General features: G+C 38.2%; 1 protein-coding gene across 4 annotated transcripts in view; it reads left to right on the plus strand.

The window, feature by feature from the left end:
- Positions 1-21,609, plus strand: part of MACROD2 (mono-ADP ribosylhydrolase 2) — an 835,869-nt gene that overhangs the window by 232,078 nt on the left and 582,182 nt on the right. For all 4 annotated transcript variants that reach the window (XM_019612526.1, XM_010706427.2, XM_010706430.2 and 1 more), the window contains exon 4: positions 14,249-14,365. In XM_019612526.1, coding sequence (XP_019468071.1) covers positions 14,249-14,365 — 117 coding nt within the window. The remainder of the gene's footprint in view (positions 1-14,248; positions 14,366-21,609) is intronic.

Genomic DNA, 21,609 nt, shown 5'->3' on the forward strand with positions numbered 1-21,609 from the left:
GATTTTAGAATAGCTTCTCAATGTTTTCTATAGATTTTCTTCACTTCAAAAGGCAGTTCTATTTCATCCACACTGTTGTTTAATAGAGGGCTGACTATGGCTGACCTCCGGAGTCCCATCCAGCCAAAATTATTCTCCTGTGCAAGGATATGTGCTGAAAATGAAATACATGAGTGCTATTAATAAGTCTAAAATGTCTCCTTTCTGATGCAAAAGACGCCATCTTTCCATAGGACCATGATGAGCTTGTCTTTGCAGTCTGATTTAGGAAACACTGAAACACACAAAATACTTGTGCTTAGGATTATAAATTAGCTGTGGTTCTTCTGGAGACTCTCACAAAGTGTTTCACCAGCACAGTCATGTATTTTGCTGATTCAATTAGATCAGGGGTGTGCGTATTTCACAAGTTCTTAGCATATAACGTTTTATGTCTGATATTGTAAAGGGAGAGGGGATTACTTTTCTCAGCTCTCTTCCCATCAGAAGTAACTATGGCATGAAATCATTTGTGTAAGTCACCTCGATGCTCTGGAAGAGCTTCTCCATCATTCCCCTGGTCTCGTTGCTTCCAGACGCCACATCCTTAACATCACTGCAAGCAGAACATATTAGTCATGCTAAGACAAGGCTTGTTTATGCTTGTACCCTAGGGTGACTGTTGAATGTTTTTCTTCTGCCATTGCTCAGTTGTTTGTTAGTGCCTGTTTACAACTAGGACCTCAAGGGATGAATATCCTATCATGCTGACTTCTGTGTATGGCTAGGGCAGCGTTTAGGTTTGTTGTGAGTTGTTGCTTGAATCTCCTGAACTTCGATTCATACACATTGTTTGGGCTCAGTAAAGAAACGATTGCCCTCTCATAAAGCAGAAATTTGCTTTATTGCAGTATGAGAATTGAGGCTTTCCCCATTTATTTGCAAGTACTCAGACACCGCTAAAAATCCACAAAAATTCAAATATTTATTTTAGAATTGTTTTTTTTTTTAATAGGAATTTTTCAAGTAAAAATGTTTGAAGGGTGCATTTACTAAGGTGTTTCACTTGGAGCCTACAGTATGCTTTTGAAGAAAATCCCGATTGCCTTCATTGCTGTTATTCAGCATCGCTGGGTATCTTGGTGCACATGGGCTAGGTTTTGTTTGGGTCAAAGTAGGCTGGAAGATGTGACCCTAATGCATTTTGCTGGAAAGCTGGCATTCAACCCATGGGTTACAGAATCATGAAAGTTGGAAAAGACCCACAAGATCATTCAGTCCAACCATCCATCCATCACCAATATCTGTCACTAACCCGTGTCCCTCAACACAACGTTCAAATGTTCCTTGAACACCTCCAAGGTCAGGGACTCCACCACTAGACTAGAACTAGCCCCACCTAAGGTAGCCCCAATGCCCTCTCAAAATAAACAACACAAAAACCTCACAACCACCAATAAACATCACGAAACGTGCGCAGTGCTTATACTACAGGCTCTAAGCATCAGTTGTTTTACTCTACAGTTGTGTTCTTATTGGTCCTCTGTGTTTGCTAATGAAGAAGAAGAAATCTAAGTGCTAAGATATGATTGAAAAATACTTGGGCTTAATGTAGCCTTTGCATTGGGTGGCAGTTGGCAAGTTGGAAATGTCTCTCCAAGCTACCTTGCTGAATTCACCTTGGTTTCTTCTCACAATTCCATCTATGGCTTCTTATTTGCATGTCTGCCTTTGAATAATAGGAAAGCTATTGTTAAAAGTAGACTTTTTGACTTTGGGTGGAATAATAATTTGAAGTTGAAATTTATTTTGCATTTGTCATAAACTGCTCATAAACAGAATTATTATTATTTTAATACAGAGGTCCTGTATCTAAATTATGTCCTCTGTAGGGTATGTCACTGGTACAGTCTTAGGAGCTTTGATATTTACAGCTAGCATTGTATGCCTTCTCAACTTTATTCATTGGCAGATTAGAATGACCATTTGTTTCTAAAGGTATCAAGCTGTATTTTAGATACGAACCGCAGATAGCTAAGAAAAAGAGTAATTTTAATGAAATAATTTTAATAAAATAATGTAACTCAGAAACTGCTTTGATTTCTTTGCAAACTTTATAAACTTGGACTTTCAGTATTCTCTGTAAAATGCTAGAAATGCACTCCTTTTCCACCCTTCAATGCAAAGTAGGAAGGAAAATATGGGTACTTAAGTATAATATGGCATCGTAGGATTTGTAGTGCTCAGTCTTTCTACTTATGATCAAATGTATTTTTGTCCAAACCACTTTTCCATACTGTGCATGCGCACACTTGACTATGTCTGCTGCAGCTTTAATGGGCTAATGTTGAGTTGCTTTTTCCTTTTTGAAGTTGTCTTTCAGTGCTCTTGCATTGTTTTTCTCAAACCATGGAGAACTTGAGATACTGTTGCTCAGAATTACCTCTTAAAAATTCTGTTAAAGAACTGCACAGCCGTGGAGCATTGCTGTGGGATTGACGCTGTTTACTCTTTAATTACTGTAAACTGCAGCTCACAGTGCTGGCACTGGGGCTTGTTTGTTACATGTGATGATCACTTTATAAATGTCAATAAAATCAAGACAAAAACCTCTAGTACAACTGGAAGTAACAACTCAGTATTTTCCTCATTAGCTTTGGCAGCCAAGTAGTCTTCCAAGGCAGTACTCAATAAAGCACCAGCCAACTGAGTCCCACACTGTGGCTATAATTACATATTTTTCCTTGCTAATCAGTAGCATATTTCTGTGTACACTATTATACTTTAATGGTTTTGTTGCAACACCAATTTCACTACAACATTCTCTTGAAGAAAATGGCACGTAATGATTTTGTATTTACTACAAGAAGATATTAAACTAAATAATACATAATGATGCTGCACAGATTAACCAGCTCTTTGGTTCTTCAGTTCCTTATCTCTCCTTTAATAGTGTTTTAGGACAAACATGAAGTTATTTAGAAGGGAATTACCAGAATTACCGAACTGGTAAATATAGACATCTGAGTGGGATGTCTTGTTTCTTACTCAAAAACTATTAGATGGCAATTTAAGCTGTGCTTACTATTTTAATTTCTCTTCCCACAACTCACGGAACATAAGGAGGGCTGCAGCCAGCTCAGATAAGTAATAAATTCATTAATTACAACCTTACCTTTCTTGTAGGTTAAAAAAGCTGTGTGGGACTTGATTAAACAGCCTGTTGGGGTATGGCCCTGTGGAGGGCAGGGTGGTGAGCAGCACATAGAGGTTCGCTGTGCAGCTTCTGGATTCGGAGTCTTCGATTAACTCAAAAGGTCACTTGCTATTATTAGGCTTTGTGTCCTTCTCCTTTTTTCTTCTTAAATTTTTTTTTTTTCAAAGTGATAGTGCTGCAAAACAAAGCTAGTACAGTGGGCAGTGTGAGAGGCATTTCTTTATCCAGCGCTCTCTATTATCTTGTTGCTGCTTCTGATCTTAAATTTATTATTAAAAAAAAAAAAGTTGTTATTCCTTTTCTTTTTAACTGTGCCCATGCAGTCACTGACATTCCATTGGATCATTATGAATATATTTGTATCTTTTGGCTTAGTACGATGCTTTTCCATTTACCTTGGAAACAACTTGACTGTCAGAGTCAAAGGAATAGGGGTTTAACCCCCTTACTCTCTACACCATTAATTATGTGTGAAAGTTCTACTGATGCCTCTAACATTTTTTTTTTAATAGATTTGTCAGATTCTGCAATGAAATCTGGCACGTAAATGACAATAAATAGTTTTTCTTCTATATTTTGTTGCATGAGTCTGTCAGGATATGACATTGTTTTTACAGGGGAAATTGTACTGAGACTGTGCGACACTTTTTGCATATTGCTGGAAAATATTTGATAATTCAGTGTTTGTGAACTCTGATTGTGTGTCCTAGATCTTCTTTGGCAGGCATTTGTCTTAGATGTGTTGCACGTATGATTTTCCATCCCTTCTCAACAAAAAAGGGAAATATTTGAGATACTTCAGTCCCACTTGTCATGCTTGTGTTAAAACACTGGCTGCGAGAACCTTTTTCATACCTCATTTTCCATTTAATCTAGTGTTTACCTTTTCCTTCCCTTGTATTTATTCTATTTGAACACATTGTAATGTGTTCAATTGAATTTACCTATTGCTAGGCAATTTTTATATAATTAATACTGTTAATTAATCTAGCTTCAAACAGCACTTTAAATTGAGAGGATTCTGTGATTGCGGACTGAGAAGCATCTCAACCAGTGGTCCATGTTAAAAATAAATTAGCACAAGTGAAAACCATCCAGGAAATAAGAAAACCAGCTACTGCTCAGTAAATAATTCATAGTATTCCTATAGCTAGTTAAGCCTTACTGCAAACAAGAGGATATTCCTTTGTTGCTACTTAGTCCTGCTCCTTTATCTGCTCCTGCTGCTGCCCTAAATCTGTGCTCCTAGGAGCCCCATGTTTTGGTTGTTCGTATGTTATGGTGGCTAATATTCAAGCCAACTCCTTTACTTCAAAATATGTATCTATGTATCTGTATCTAAAAGTAAAAGCAAAAATCTAGTCTAAGAAGACTTGATAATAATCCGTGCAAAAGAGGCATCTTAAGTTTGCTGTTAATATTATGTTCTTATTTAGAGAACTATTTGTGCTTTATAAAAGCTTAAGTTGGTAACGTGACTGTCAGTGTTGGTCACTAATAGCACTGTTTCAGTGCTTGCTCTTTATATACATATTTTTTTTTCACTGAATTCAGTCTATCTCAAAGACTTTGTCCATTTGGAAAGATCTGTGTGAAGGCTGTGTAACCTGTGCAAAAACGGCTACCTGCTGAGACAACAGAATACCTTACTGATGAAGGGATGTCTGTCAAACTAGGAGAATTTACTAAAGAACCACTGCCTTCTGTGACTTAACTTTTTCTATAGGAGCCTCTTTTTCTTCTCTCTTGTGGCTTTTGCATTGCCTAAACCTGTCTGGAGATTCACTGTGATGCTAAATAGTTGAGCTGACCTCTATGGGGTAGAGAGGGGAAGGGAAAAGATAACTATTGAGAAGTTCATTAAAAAGTGTTTAAAGCATAATATTTGAAATCCTGAGTCATAAAAGCTTTTCCTCTGCAGACCTGCCCAGCCTCCTCTTGCAATTTTCTAAGGGACGTGTTACTGTTCACCCTGCATCAAGTATTGCATCAGGTTCAGTGTCTCTTCCCAGCAGTGTTGCACTCTTGCTGCACCCCCATAACTAAAGAGAAATCCCCATGACAGTGTCTGGTTTAATTACATTTAGTTAGAAGCTGTAATTTAATACAGAAGCTTTCAGGCTCTCGAATTAAATAGGCATATGTGATAGTGCCTTTGCTTCCATACTCTGTGTGAAGAGGTCTTGGATCTCATCCCCTAGCTTTCAGTGGGGGAAAAAAGTGGCTATACTGAGGTATTGCTGTATTTACAGTGTACCTGTACAACTCTTAGGAAAGACATGCCAGGAGCCTGTTGGACTGTGAGAATGCACACAGTTAGAAGGCTCCCATTGATACAGTCATTGTACAGTTATTATACGGTTGCCTGTTCTCTCTAAATCCTTGACCCATGCCTGACAACTGTTAGCTGATCATAGTGAATAAATTTGTATAATCGCTGTGTGATTACTGCCTAATAACTGTACTCTGAGTATGCAAATACCTACTGTAGTTTAATATAAGTCATCTGCCATGAGTGGCCCATAGTATTTTTGAAACGTCTGCAAGTAATGGAGCATGCCACTGCAGCCTCCTTGTCTGTGGGCATTATAATGGGCAAAAAAGCAAGCAGAAAATTTCTTCTGATATTTCACAGTGTTTTTTTTTCCTGCTTTCATTCTTTTCTTTTGGGCTAGCTGCATACTTGCACATAGAACAAACAGTATTTTTTATTTCTTTGCTAATGATCCTGTCCTCATTGCACAGAAGACTGCATAAAGATGGAACATTCAGATGCATGTATGAGTCTGAGATGCTCACAAAATGCTCACTGACGAAGCCATAAATGAAAACATATCAGGGTTGTGTAGAAAAGACATCCTGCTACATTTGCAAGCTGCCCGTACAGCAGAGTTTGAAGAATGTTTTGTGGAAGCACTGGTAACTGCTTTTTCTGCTCCTAACCTCTGTTTTTTAAGCATTTGCCTTTGGCCATTGCGTGAAATAGGGTGCTGAGATGGGGATGGAGTGTCTCTCCAGTATGTCTTTTTCTACAAGGCTTCTTTCGTTTACATGCAGCATCATAACACCAGTAAACCACTTGTTTCTTTTCTTTCTAACATGAGTTTCATTGTCCTTCCAGGAGCGTTTTTGATCTTTTTATCTCCTTGTTTCTTTAGTGCTCCTCAGAGTTTAGCTTTATGTTTCAGAGCAGTACGGCAGGAAAAATAGACTGTGCAGTTCTATGCACTAGACAGAGACTGATATCCCAGCAGCAGTGTAGTGTCATCAATAGCTTAATGGCATCGTGACAAGAAAGAGCTGCAGTGAGATTTTAAAAACAACAGCGTGGTTATTTGCTGTGAGTTTCTTCTGTGCTTGAAAGAAGGAAGCACTGAGGTGTATACTGAGGAAGGACAGCAGGGAGGGGCTGAAGGAGGCTGTCAGCTTCGTTGCAGGTGGGCACTGACTGTCTGTTTGACATTAGGAATAAGTGTTAAGCGGAGCCTAATTTGCAAGGGGTCATAATAGAAGGAAAAAAGGAGTTCTGATGTCATCTCCCCAACCATTTACGTAATTTAATTTCAAAGTATTGCTGAATCTTGGATGTTAGAATCATAAAATCATAGAATAGCTTGAGTTGGAAAGGGACCTCGAAGGTCATCTAGTTCCAACCTGCCTGCTGTATGCAGAGTTACCAGCTGCTAGATTGAGTACTAGATCAGGTTGCCCTGTCCAACCTAGCCTTGAACACCTCCAGGGATGATGCATCCACAGCTTCTCTGGGCAGCTTGACATCCAATCCAAGTCCCTCCCCTCTTTTACTTTAAAACTGTTCTTCCTTGACCTATCTACCCATGTAGGAAGTCTCTCTCCCTCCTACTTATAAGCTTTCCTCAAGTCCTGGAAGGTTGCAGTGAGGTCTCTCCAAGTTCTCCAGGCTGAACCAGCCCACCTCCTTTCTTCATAGGAGCGGTGCTCCAGCCCTCTAAGCATCTTTGTGCCCTCCTCTGGACCTGCTCCAACATCTCAGCATCCTTCTTGTGCTGGGGGTCTTGGATGCAGTACTGCAAGTGGGCCTGCACGAGCAGGCAGGAACATCCCCTTCCTCTCCCTGCTGCCACCCCTCTGTTGATGCAGCCCAGGATACTGTTGGCTGTCTGAACTGAAAGTGCATGTTTAGCTATCAGAATTGTGTGTATATCTCCGGAATAGACAGAGCAAACACAAACTTACATGCTCAGTTTCCTGTCTCTTTGCGGGGGAGGGGGGGTACACATCCCCTTTCTCTGTCCCTGTCTCACTTCTTTTTCTCTACACAGTCCTATTCTTAAGCAGTTCCATGTTTTTAGTTTTTAATAATGTGCGTCTGTAGTAATTGCACACCAGCATGAGTGGAAATGCAGGAGTTAAGCAGTGAGGTGTAGTTAGGGCTTTGTGTCTAAGTGGAAGTGAGGTACTGGCACTGCCCTGTAGGCTGAGGAAGGGATTTTGGAGTCTCCAGCCTTATTTCCTCAGGATGATACGACATTAAATTAAAAAAAAATAAATCCTGCAGCTTTTAAAGGTAAGAGATGTCAATTCCAGAAGTTGGGATCAAGCACAGATGAACACAAACTGAACTTGGTAGCACAGGATAACCTGAAATTTCACCAGACTTCAGCTTCTCGCTGAATAAACAATAACATGTAATCTTTCTGCTTACTGCAGGGAAGTTTTTCAGAATTAGCTGTCTCAGTTCCATTTGTAGAAGACTGTGGTGTGGCAGGTGTCTCAACATTACCACAATTAAAAGGAAGTGAGTGGTTCTTTCACACATGCCTTAATGTCAGGATTTTGGACTGGGAAAAATTGGAAAACCATATTGGAGGCTTTCCTAGTTCTTTTTTACTGCCAAAAGTGTGACATTCACACAGGTTTCTCAGACCCGTGTTTCTCAGAGCCCTTATGCTGCTTGAGTGGGCTGACAGAAGTGTGAATCCTATTGACATTATAACTCTGCAGAATCGAAGCGGAGCTCTCAGAGACCAAGAAAGATGTCCTAAGTATGAGATGAAATGAGAGCAATATTTATTGCTTAGTTGGAAGGAATTTAGTAATCGTTACTGCTAGTGCGATAGAACAACTTCTACTTGGCTTTTTGTGTACTTTTGATTTGAGTTTCTGATATCCCAAGTTTTTTGGCTAAGCCAAAGAAGCAAAGGTTTGTCAGAAAATGCAAGTTTACTACTGTTTCTTGTTTTTCAAAATAAGAGTGGTTGGCTGTATGCAATAAATACAGCACGTGCTTAATGTTTAACAGACCCCTGAGTGAGTTTTATTTTGAATCATTGATTGATTTCCTTGTTTCCCCGTGTCTTGTCATTCTCTAGCAAAGACTTTGTGTAGGACCTTGCAGCTGCTTCTTTTATCTTTCAATGTGAACTACATCCAAACTAAATACAACATTCTCATAAAGCGTCGAGTTGTGTTTAAAATAAAATTTCTGGCTCTCTTCACCAGAACAGGCAAAAACTGTTAGTTTTTAGTGATAAATTTGAAGTATTCAATCTAACTCATTTTCTAAAATGTAAGTTTCCCGGGGATGATACTGCAGCAATGCTTACAGATGCCGTTGTTTCAAGTAGGCTTGTTGCTTGCTGTTGCTACTGCAGTAAGGGTTCTAATGCCCGTGATTATTATTATGTTAAACTCTGTTAAACTCCCTCTGTGGCATGATTTAGTGATTGGCACTGAGTGCACCTGGAGCTTTAATTCTGGCTGTGTTAAGGCCCTTCGTGCAATCTCAAATGTTGATTTTAAAGTGAAGACAGACACCCAACCAATAGCTTAAGCTTTGGGATTTTAAGCTCTCAGTTGTGTCTTGGTTTCACTCAGAAGTGGGCACTAAGAATGTCTGAAAACAAAAGTATTTCAGAAAATATATAGTCAGAGTGTCTGCGGTGGGGCAGGAACTTAATGCAGTGAAACAGCCATCTCAAAATACATGGTTCATCTGTGGTTTTTCTTTTTCAAATGGAGAATTTTAAGGCAAAGTCAGATCTTGCTTTTAAATTCTTTTGGATCCTGGCTAGAAAGTACTGTCTAAATGCTAAGTATTTAAAATTAATTATATCGGAGGCCTATAAACCAGCACATTGATTAAAAATCTTCAGCTCATTAAACTTCCCAATGGCACAGGCCATCTCTGTAATACAAACTGCCACTTCTAGCGGCGGCGGCCGACTGGCATCTGTGTTGTAATCCTTGTGACATCCCCACCTTTGTTCATTAGACCAGCAGCTGCTGTGTCTCGCTGGCAGATTTGTTTCCCCCTGACAGCAGTCGGCGAGGTGCAGTTGTGCCTTTCCCAGAACCTGATTCCGGTGAACTTTCTAGAGGCACTTGAACACTTCTGCAGGGTTGGTGTTGTTTCCATGTGCGTTTTTGCAATGAGCTGTTTTGAAAGGTCCACAAATAGTTGGGGCACGTATAGCAGAGGCCTGCTGCAGGCAGGGCACACTGGGTTCTTCTTGCGTGTCCCTAGCGATATATCTGCTAAAATGATACTTTTCTGTTTTGTTTTTTTTTTATTTTTACTCCTGGCATCTGCCATGTGCAAGAATGGTAAGACGTCATCAATAAATTGAGCACGTTTAACTTGCTAAATAAGCAAATCTCCTGAATTTTCTGGTGGAAAACCAGGAATAAAGGTCTTGAAGAGATTCCTGAGAACAGGAATGATTATGGAAAAAGAACATATAGTTTCTCAAAACATAAGTCTGCATATGTTGTTTACACCATAGCTTCAATTTATCCAGACTCAGATGCAAGGTCACAGAAGAAGTTAGGGCTTATTATTACCAGGGGAATTTTGTATTATTTGCTGTGGTGTTTGATTACCTTACCCTATTTTATTACCATCTGCACCGCAAGATTGGTTTTGCTGAGGTCTTTTTTTTTTTTTTTTTTCAAGCAGCATCCCACGATACCCTTAATTCTCTGTTTCCTTTGCTTTTGCTTCATTTGCAATTTTAAGAGATTTTCTACAAGAAATAGATTTTATTCTATGTTGTACATCAGTAAATTAGCTACTTTTTACCATGTAACTTTAACCCTTTAATTCTGGAGAACAAATACACTTGCTTTACAAGAAATTAAATAAGAAAAAACGTGACCTTTTAGCATCTTTTAGTGATAGAGAAAGACGGCAAAGATTTCAGTATTTTTAAGAACTCACTGTTTTTATAGTATGGTCATTTTGCTGGGGAGTTTTATTTTGAAACTTGATTATTTCCATGTATCTTAAGTGATTATTTTGAGGTGACTTGTTTGTGCATCCAGTGCCATTGATTGCAGCAGCTTTGGAAGGAGTTTTTCTTCATTAAGGGCTTCTGCTGAATGTTGGGAGAACAAAGTGCTGTCCCCAGTGGCTCCTAAAACTTATGGATGCATGCAATGTGATTGCTAATACTATTTTTAATGAAAAAAGTTGCAATAGATTTGTAATAGCTTTATGCAAGCATGAACTGCGTGAAGTATAGAGTTAAGTCTCAAGCTCCTTGAGCTGTTCTTCATCCCTCGAAATATCATTCCTATAAATGTGTCAAGATCTGGGAAAAAACCCTTCCATGTGCTTCTCCAGCCAAGGCAGGGTGAAATTGTTCTCTCGAGTTCTTGCCAGGACTTAAAAATACCAAAGGTTTGGCATGCAGGCCAGAGGTGGGGCTTCTTGTCAGTTAGAACTGATAGTTTTGTTTGTGGGGTTTTCCCACGCCTTTCCTGTAGTTGTGAAATGACAGCTCACTTGTGAATATAAATGACCCAACATGTGTATATATATATATATATATATATATATGATTTCCATACATCTGGATGGGAATGCAAGCTGTAGAAAATAGGCTAACTGAACAGAGTGATAGATTCTGAGTTAAAGGGCATTTCTCTTTGGTTGTAGAAAATGGCGATAATGCATAATTTCTTACCTCTGTCACAAGATGCAAGTCAGATTTGGGCATAAGTGAAGTGCCTGGGTTTTTATAGCTAGTTGTGCATAGTGATTCCAGGAAAGGAGCAGTGGGTTGTGGTTTAATGTTTCCCAAATCTGTTTTGAAAAACGCAGAGGAGCACATATACATCAAACTGATGGTACAGATGAAGTATTTGAAACCAATATATCAAGTGTTGTTCGCTTTCTTACAAAAGTAATTGGGCAGCATGCCACCATTATCATGTAAATCTCTTCCTCCTTACTACACAATAACATTATATCTTTGGCCATCATTTTCCCCCTCTTGAGATTGTTTCCATTATCTGCAATTTCCATAAAGTTATCCTGTTAACAGTGCTTAGCTTCCCTGTATGCCTACATTGCTAGTCATCTCACACGTTCAGCAACCACAGTATCTCACGTGAATGTTTTGTGCCTTCCCACTGTGTCTTTTTGAATTAATACAGCTAAGGCATGTTTTAGCAGAGGCTGAAGCATCACATTTAGATTTGCTCATCTACTCTATCTTTGCCAATTGTTTTTCTCTACGTTATGCAGAGTGCTCAAATTTGGCAAGATGTTTCACTGCTTGGGTTGTTGCTAGAAGAATTATCAAAGTTGTGTTACATATTGGATATATTATTGGACATGCAGAATGTTTCTAACATGATTTATTGAGTTCTCATCATATTATATGGAATATGCGTATGTAGATTGGAAGTCATCTCTGCTAAAGTATTTAATAAGTCATGATAGAAGAAATAGATTATTTAGACAATGGTGATTGTATTTATATATTTTTTAAAGAAATCAGTCTTCTGTGGAGTCACTGAAGTATATCAAATGCTAATGTCTGAGTTTCCATCTACGCCTGTCCACAGTATTCAATCATTTTCTGTTAAGCCATCTTTATGAGAGAAGCATGAACTTCTACTTGTTTGTTTTTGGCAGATGTCTTCCATTTTCCTTGTCATATGTCAAAATTGGCTATGATAGAATTGATTTGCCTCAGTTAAGAATTCAATTTTTTTCAATTACCTTTTCATCCTGCTGGAGGCTGCTTCAATCAGAAAGGCCGAGTGTGGAGCTGTGGAGAGCCAAGGAGTGATGGGCCATCTGTACCTCAGCTGTGTGCTCGCTGAGAGCCTGCTTCTTCCCTCCTGAGGTTGTTTATAGATGGGGAGCTGGAGTTGCCTGTCTGTTGGCCATCACAGCTGATCTGGCACTTGGTTTATTATGTAATATAATGTACTGTGGGCTTAGAAGAGGTAAATCTATGCTTCTGCTTCTCCATGGGAGGCGGCGACTCCTTTCTGCAGGTTCTTTTGCTTGGCTGTGCTCTGAGCTGGACCTGGTTTAAACTGAATGTGCTTTAGGGTAAAAGAAGTTGGTTTTTCTAGATGATTTGGTTGAGAGGGCATCTGAATGAGTAACTGTATAGATACAGGTCAGGGGAGGGTGCCCAGCAGCTCAGGAAAAGAAATAGCTTCATCCACTGCTGAGAGTTGTGGCCTGTTGCACTTGAGTTCTTGTCCGCTGCTTCTCAGGTGAAAGACTTCTTCCTCCATTGAGGACTGCAGTTTAAGTGCAGTGCGAAGCGTTAGTGCTGTTTTTATGTTAATGTCTCAGGAAATATTAATGTTGGTAAGGATTGTGGTGGCACTGCTTATAAAAATATAGTTGAGGTTTCAACGTGTTCTGGTTTACTTATCCTGTTCGGTTTGGAAAAGCATTTTGTAATTAAGCTAAAATAATTAAATACGATGTTATGAGCACGGGAGAGATTTCCAGCATTCTTTTTTTTTCCCTGGAGGTTACAAAATATAATTCTTGCATTAACATCTTGCAACGTGTTGAGCTGAGCTGTTGGGTACGTGAAGAAGGAAAACTCAGCTGAGGTAGAATAATAAGACTTGGCATCATGGCTTAGGTAGCATGGATGAGGGAGCTCCTGAAGTTCCCTGCAGCCTGGCCGGCAGTGAGTGGTCAGATGGCCAAGTCTTGTGCTGTGCTGCAAGTCTTTGTGCCTCCACGTGGAATGGCACACAGGCAGTTCTTGAGTCTGTGCGTTTCTTGAAATCCCATCTGAACTTGGCTTTTCAGACCCTTTTTTGCTTTAATTGTTTCAAAAGTGCTGTTGGGAATTGGTGTAGCTTCGAACTGGTTAAATATGAAATAAAATATTGAACAACACAAAAATAGAATCTGTCTCTCCTGTATAAACAAGGATTTGTTTAGCCTTTATTCTTCAGCTTTGTAACTTTTCTGAACTGAGTTGTAATTTATACAATGGTTATTTCTTGTAGTGGAACTTCATGGCTGCTGCTGACTTAGGACCTTCATGTAGTTACTGTGTCGTGCACACAGCATTTCCTTTTTTTTGTTTGTTTCCTTTTTCTTTAACTTTTCTTCCATAATTACAGTAAATGATTTCTTTGATTGCATGTTGAGTGGGCAGAAATGCTGTGCCAGCAGCCTTTTTTTTTTTTTTTTGCCTTTGCTACTGCTACTATTCTTTTGCTGCTTCCCAAGGGTAAAAAGATCTATGCACTCAACTAATTTTCTTGCATACTTAGCTGCAATTGCAACCTTTAGTAATTATTATTTAATTAACTCCACAATATTGCACGGATCATGCAAAAAGAAAAAGAAAAGAAAAAAGGTCAAAAGAAAGTATTTCTGTAAATTTCAAGTCTGTAAACCCATAAGCATTATTTCATGGAGTTTTTGTTTAAGGCCTTGACAGGACATTGACATTAAATAGCCTGCATAATTCTAGAAGAATCAGAGCTATGTAGAAAAAAAGAGTTTGGTATTTATCTGGGAATCAATGTTATTGTCATAGTAGGAAGAGAGAATTTATTTGAGCCTTGAATAAGACCACTTTCTACTATGGAAATTTTAATTTCTGTTGACTGTTTCTGGCAGAGAAAATGTTTGTTTGCACTCGGATGTCTGCTTGTAGATCAGCAGATCTGTACCTGTAAAAATGAGCAGTAAATGCTAGTGGCCATGCATGTATTTGAATGCTAGTCACACACAGTTTGAATGCACAAAAAATGTTTTTTAATAAATAAAATGTTCTGGGTTTGCTTTTACAGTGGATGGCTGTATACACAGAGCTGCTGGGCCCTGCTTACTTGCTGAATGCCGCAACCTGAGTGGCTGTGAGACTGGACAAGCAAAAATTACGTGTGGATATGACCTACCAGCAAAATGTAAGTCATCTCCTCTTAGCAGCTTTTTGTTTTACGCACGTGGAGCTGGTATGCATGCTTTATTTCCCTGTAGTCTAATTCAACAAGGTATTCATTTTACAAGGTTAGCAGAGGGACTTAATTAAGCATGTTCTGTAATAATGTCTTTCCCTCAAAGCAATTCAGGCTTTTCTAAACGATTATTTCACCTGTGTTATCCGATGGAAACTCACATGTCTCTAAAATATAAAACATCTTCCGTGTTTATTTTTCTTGCGAGCTAAAACATATCCTTTCATATGCATAATAAAGGATTTGAAATGCTTTATGAAGTATGAACAAAATATACATTATCATATTTAAGATCCATGGAGACAGGTTTTGGAAATGTTGCACGTTTCATATTCTTCATGCAGATTTGTTGATTGTGAATACTTTGATAGCTGAGGAGATCAAAGTGATGTATTGTGTTTTTCAGCTGCTATGTTGAGGCTGATTGGCAATTACTGCGAAGGCATCTGTCACACTTTAGCTTTTGGTGGAGTGCAGATCAATGTTGAAATGTTTTTGCACTTTGAAAGTGGAATTGACAAAATTCCCATCTTATTTAAAATAGGAAGAAGGCTATTTGACCTTGTCACATAGTTGTCGAGCTGGTCTTGGAAAAAAAATAATGTGTTGACATTGTGTTGGTTGGACAGCCTGTTGTGAAAGAGTCAAATGTTGGGAATCTCTTCAAGAATATTAAGATATGATGATACAAATATCAAGAAAAGTGTATAACTAGTGTATAACTTCCAACTTATTTTAATGTGTAATCAGCACTTGTAATGTGGCTCATTAAAGTATTTCAGATCTGCTCCCTTAATTTGTTTTAGGCTGTTCCCACATAAAATCAAATGCATAGTGCAGAAACAAGTATCTTTTTAGGTTCCTGTGGCTCTTAACACCTTATAAAGAAAAGAGTCTGGTTCCAGTTGTTTGTTGGCACCTTCTGTGTGGATGACGATAATGATGATACCTAGCTGTTATTTCCTTGACAGTGATAATTGCTATATGTAAGAAAAATCTCATGTGTTTTATATGTAAATTTACCACATGGTTAATATATTCAACATGGTTATTTATTTAACATGATTAATATTAATTTAATTATTTATGAAAGGTTAATTTGGCTTCAGATTGGGGAATCTGAGGAAATCCAGTGTGATGCTTACTTTGGGGTTTTCTGTGTGATCAAAATCTTGACCAGATTCCTGTAAAAATTGGTAAGGTTGTTGGGTAACATCGTCTCTATTGTGAATTTTTGAAGTCTAATTCTTGTACTCTAAGAAAAAAGACAGAAAGAAGGAGGGAAAAAATCTTGGGAGTCACAGGAAAGTTGCTCATGCATGGGTATTAATTCCTCCCATGTATCTCAATGAGAGAAAATAAATGTAAGGTACCAAAGCAGTGAGCACTGAACTGTGTTTGAAAAAGATAGGGTCATGTCTGAGACATGGCCTCCCTTTAAATTTTATAGGAGTTTAATAGGTCTTGCTTAAGTTAGGTTTGTGGAATTGGCTTATGATTGAAGGCTGTAGGGAATTTTTTAGTTTGTTCTTTATATAAGAAAACAAAATAATGAGAAAACCTTTTATTGTGGTTTGAAATAAAACTTGTAACTACCTGTAGAGAAAAGCCAATATTCTGCTTAATTGATATTCTTTGAAATGGAAGTTGCATCAAAGACATGTCTATTTATGATCATGCATCAACATGAAATGGGAAATGATACATTAACTGGCAAAAGGAGGGAAATAGACAGTTTTTGTGCAGTATGACAATTAGTTACTTTTGGCTTAGATTGTTTCCTTAAAATATATTTGTGTTCATCAACTGCTTTCTTGTGCTTTTCCTTTTAGAAGCTTTTGATTATGGGCCATTACATTATTGTACCATGTAAACTCTGAAAGAGATCAAACAATCTGAACTCTGTTTTCACATTTTAAAGGGTTTTAGAGCCACCTAATATCTTTTGCCACTCTGTGTCGCTTTGTTGTACCAGGATGACCATGTACATGTATTTTACATCTGATTTTTGCAATGGAGCAGCAATGTGACAGGATGTCCTGACTCTCCCATCCAGGTGTTCTGTGAAGCAGTTGTGCAAGTCAGCAATTTGTTTGAAGCCATAAGTGAATGGATAAGTGCCAGCTTTTGAGTTTGCTTTTCACCTAGTTGTATGCGTGAGACCTACTACAGTAATCAATGAACAGTTTAGAGTAATGATTTTTTTGTTGTTCCTGGTCTTCATGAGATTGTAATTAGATGAGTAATGATATCAAATGTGAAATACAGTTCTTATTGTGATGAACTGTTATTTTTTGTTGTTTAGCAGAGTTGTAGATGTTCCAGTCATACTTCCTACCCCTGGGATTTTCTCATCTCTAGTTCTCACCTCTAGTTTCTGAAATCAGCAAAGCTGCTCTAGGACAGAGCAGTGTGCCCATGCAATATGTGATGCAGGACTTGGGCTTAAACTGCAAACTCAGTGTTAAAGAAGATTTAGGATTCTAAGATCATGCAGCATGTTGCACAGTTTTACAGGTAACTTGGAGGAAGCTGGAATTAAGTTGGCTTTTTAAGGAAAAGGAAACTGATAGTTGGTAAATAAAAAGTACTGTGGCTATCTACTTTATAAATGATTGTCTTGATTGTATAATTAGCTGTATTGAGTTACATTAGATAAGAACAGGTGCGATAACTGCTTTTTCACAAATGAAAAATGGAGAAAAAATGCCTAAGCAAAGTGCAAAGATGAATGGCAGAAGCTGGTCTTCTGTGTTTTGTTCTAGTAGTTACATCTGTCAGATCAGTCTCTGGAGTACACAAGTAACAATAAGTGTTTAGGGAGAGAATATATAAAGTAGTGTTGTTTTCCCCTCGTCTTTTCATCTTAGTAATGGGAACAGACAAAGACTGATGTGTCTGAAGCCTAGAGATGTTGCTTTCTGGGCTTTTCAAGATAAATTTTTGAAAGCCAAAGAATAGTCTTTATGGAAATAGAGGTGAAATCAAAATTAGTTTTCTAATTACCAGTTAATGTTATGCTCAACACAGTTTTACAGAAGTCAGTGTAATCACCATCTACCTTCTGTATTGCAAAAGCCTACACAGAGACCCTCAAATGCCAAACAAGTTATTTGTGGAATACGCAATTTGGTTGATGTAATTTGTTGTTGTCTTTCAGCAAACAAGTATTCGTACACCCAACTTTCCATTGCACATTGGAGTTGAAAATGCATCACTTTTGGGTCAGATATATTCCTTTAAAGCTTTTCCGAAGGAATAACCAGTTACTTGACTTTTGTACCTCATCTTGTTATTCCTGTTTAAAGAAAAGTTTATTCTAGAACTTGTACAACTGGTCTTCAAATAATGAACAGCGCTTTTACCCCGTTATGCTTTAAACAGCAGATGAAAAGTGTCTGTTTAAAGCTCTGCTAATGCTGGTTTTCCTTCTTGTTTGATTGATGGTCTCAGTTGGTTCTACTGGCAGAAAATGGTCTGAATGTGAATTGTGTTTATAGCTGGAGCCAAGGGTACACAACAGCCTCGTGGCTTGTTATCTGCTTGTAGAGGTCTGCCATAAAAAAGAGCCTGTCAGAACACATTAAAAAATAGAGTCCTGTTGTACGAGGGTTTTAATGGCTTTGAAACCAATTGAAGACATGGTAACATCTGAAATAAGTAAGTGGTACATTAAGTTTGGCAGGAAAGGAGTCTCCGAGTGAACTTTTTTCCTACTGTTAATATTTCTAATAATCATTTATTTCTTTTTATGAAAAAAGGCTTGATAATAAAACCCCCAAACCTGGGAAAATAAAATCTTAGGGTCTCAAGTATGGGGTAGAGCCAACCATTGGTAAATAAAATCTGAAAGTTTGACTTTGAGTGAAAGGAAACACCTTGCTGGAAATGCTACACAGTCTCTAATGTATTGTTTCTGTTGTTAATAAGGCTGTAATACTTAGAACAGTTCTTTCTGTTTTGATGTTGTGAGTGCAACAAGCAATGTTGTCTAGGAAATGCTGTATAGACTTCTGGTCTATCTGGAGTAATAATGTGCATGTGCTCTCAAAGACAGTTCCTGCTGTGAAATAAGTAGCTAGTGGAAGTGCTAGTATTAAACACAGTAGGAAGACTCAGACTTTCAATTTGTTTAATCAGATTAAAAAGTAGAGATTAAAAAGTGGAGATTAAAGAGAGTGCTACTACTAGATCCATAATTTTTGGTATTTAAAAGATTTAGGAGAACATTTGGAGTGTGTTATTTTAATGTAAGGCTGTAAAGGTGGAGAACTTAAAACTCTATATTTGCTTGGAGACTGCTTACAGATCTGTAATTAAAAGGTTGATTAGACAGAAATGGAACTCCAAAGACTGTACTCCAGTACTCGGAAGCTGATCAATTGAAAAATGGAGAGTAATATTTAAGCATATTACCCAAATTCCCTGGATTCCTCAAAGAACTTTGCTCCTTTTCTTACTTTCAAAATCTTGGTTGATTTAATAATATTTATAATTCACTTCAAAGATGTGCAAGACTCAGAGACGCTTTCTTTTGTGTTTAAAAAAATAAAAGTTTTCTTTGCACAATTGCTGTTTATTTTACCTACTTTATTTTTCTCTTCATGATAGATTTGAGGGAATTGAAAAGAATGTGAGTTGAAAAGGACTGCATTAAAGGTGACCAATATGTGTCCAAGAGAGGATTGTTTGGAGAAGACCAACTTGGCTATTATTTCCCTCTTGGTCAGGGTTCTAAGCCTCCACCTGCCACAGCTTTTAAACAGTTCAGTGAAAAGAGATATGCTACCAGATACACACTAGGCAGAATTTTGATGAAATTGCAGGTGAAGAAGACTACTGAGAATCAGAGGGTGATACAGTCATTAATATGATTGAAGATCTGTAATGTTAGGGAGGAGTGTCATCATACTCCTTGCCTTTGCACAGCAGCATCACATAATTGTCAATGTTCTGCCTAAATGGTGTGAGACTTAATGAAAAAAGGTTTAGCTCAAAACAGCTCTAGACGTGTATTTTCTGAATCAGTTATTTGATGCTCTTTGTAATACTTTTTACATCTTTGTTGTTAATTAAATATTTAGAATTAATTTGAAACAGGGCGAAGGAAATTATTATTAATCAAAGGCCCGAGACCCCTTGTGCTTGAGTGATGTTCTTATTTAGATTTCAGTGAGAAAGGAATTTATTGTTAACAAAACCACTTGTGATGTGTTCTGTGTCTGATTTTCAAAGTTGTTTTTTTTTTTTAGAAGGTTGGTATTATGTATTTTATAATGATTTTGAAAGTAAGTGCAGTGATGCATTTATTGTGTTTGAATACGGTCTAATTGGCTTCAGTCATCTTAATGACCTGCAATAGTTTCCATTTACAAAAGGATACACTGCATGTGCTATGAATGTGTTGGAAGGGAAACGTCCATGATTACTTCAACGCTAGAACCCTTTTAGATTTTAGAGCTGATTTAATGTCGTAGTGTAGAGCTTGATGGCTTGTCTCTCTCTTCTGCACGTCCACAATAAGAGAGAAATCAAGACTCATGGGGAATGTATTTATCACCTTCAACTACTCAAGTTCAAACATCTCTTCCAAGTCTTCCATTGGTTTGGGAATGGAAAAAGGGACAAGTGCTTTAGCTACTAGTTGAAAAATGCTGATACGAATCAGCAAGAGTTTTCCATCATGACACTGCACAGTCTTTGTCTGTGTATGTGAGCCTAGCTCATGTACAGGTTTTAGCTGGTAGGTTCTTAAAAATTTAATCAGTGAGTGGGCTGGTGTGCATTTGTTGGTGCTCTGTGCGGTGTCATGCTGTGGTTAACTTACAGCACGTGCTGCTGGAAATCCTTGTTTCAGATCAGATTGTTCAGTTAATAGATGTATGTGTTGTGGCTAAAGGAAGTGTTTTACTATTGATCTTCACTACTAAATCTGAATGGTGTTCTTCACTGCATGCTACAGACCTGTCACCAAACGCTGAGCACCACTGGTATCTCATGTATATGAATATGATGCAGTGGCAGGCAGCGGAAGCCTGATGCCACACGTTTCCCTCTCTGGCCTTATTTCTGTAATTCTGGACAGGAACAGTTTCTGTAAGGGTCTAATTCTTGGTCTTGCTGAAAGCAGTTGCAGAACAGAACAGAACTTGCAGCATCACTTGGCAATGTCGGCAGCCCCCCCTTCTTTGTAGCACACGTCCCTGCAGCCAGTGTTCCCAGTGTTGAGTTCACCTCAGGGAGACCCCAGTGATGAAACAGGGAGGAGGTGCTTGCAAGTTGAAAACACTCTCCTAATGCCTAATTTATGTGTAAGGAGCTATTTACATTTCTCCTCATTAGTTAAAAACAATTTTCACTCGAATATGCCTTAGCACTCAGCTGGCTGGTAGTCATTCCTCAGACATTTTGGGGCTGACACATTTTATTTCCTCCGTATTGAACATAGGCTGATTCATTTTCTCAAATAATAATATAAAATCAAATGGCTAGCAGAAAAATAAACAAATTTTCTGATAGTTAGAGTCAGCTTACAAGGAAGAAGGGTTATAATGGGTTATAATGGAGATGTTTATGCTCCTTTAACTGCAGCGCTTGCTGCTGTTCCTGCTGTAATATGTTCCCTCAGTAGCCAAAGCATACACTCAGTACTTGAAAAATTAATCTTTGATGCATGAGATTTTGTCTGCCTGAATTTTGCTTGTCTCATTTTAAATGGTGATAGAAATTGCTTACTGTAGTAAAACACAACATTAACCTCATAGTGTGCTGGCACTTTGTGATTTATGCTGGGTTAGTCTCTGAAAAATATGCAGCCTGTCTCCCAAACCTGGGCTCAGCTTATAAAATATGTTGGCACGGGCTCGGGTCTTGAATTGGAACACTAACTGCTGATCCTCCATCTCCCTGGAGTAGGAAAAAAATTTAAAATGGTTGCCTCTCCGAGGTCATTAACTTCATATCATTTATTAAGATTAATAATTACTGTATTATTGTAGCTGGGGTGTTTTAAAACGAAGGCGGCCTAATTTTGTTTCTTACAAGTAAACTGTAGGATTCTTTCTTGTGCTGAGTCTGCGTATTTTTTGGCCCAAACTGTGACATCGTGTTTGCAAGAGAAGTAATCAGATAGTTGAGAACAAATAAGGACACAACTCTTTCAGTTCTCCTCTTTTGAAAAAAAGGGGGGGGGA

This window comes from Meleagris gallopavo, chromosome 2, assembly GCF_000146605.3.
Source record: "Meleagris gallopavo isolate NT-WF06-2002-E0010 breed Aviagen turkey brand Nicholas breeding stock chromosome 2, Turkey_5.1, whole genome shotgun sequence".
Lineage (NCBI taxonomy): Eukaryota > Metazoa > Chordata > Aves > Galliformes > Phasianidae > Meleagris > Meleagris gallopavo.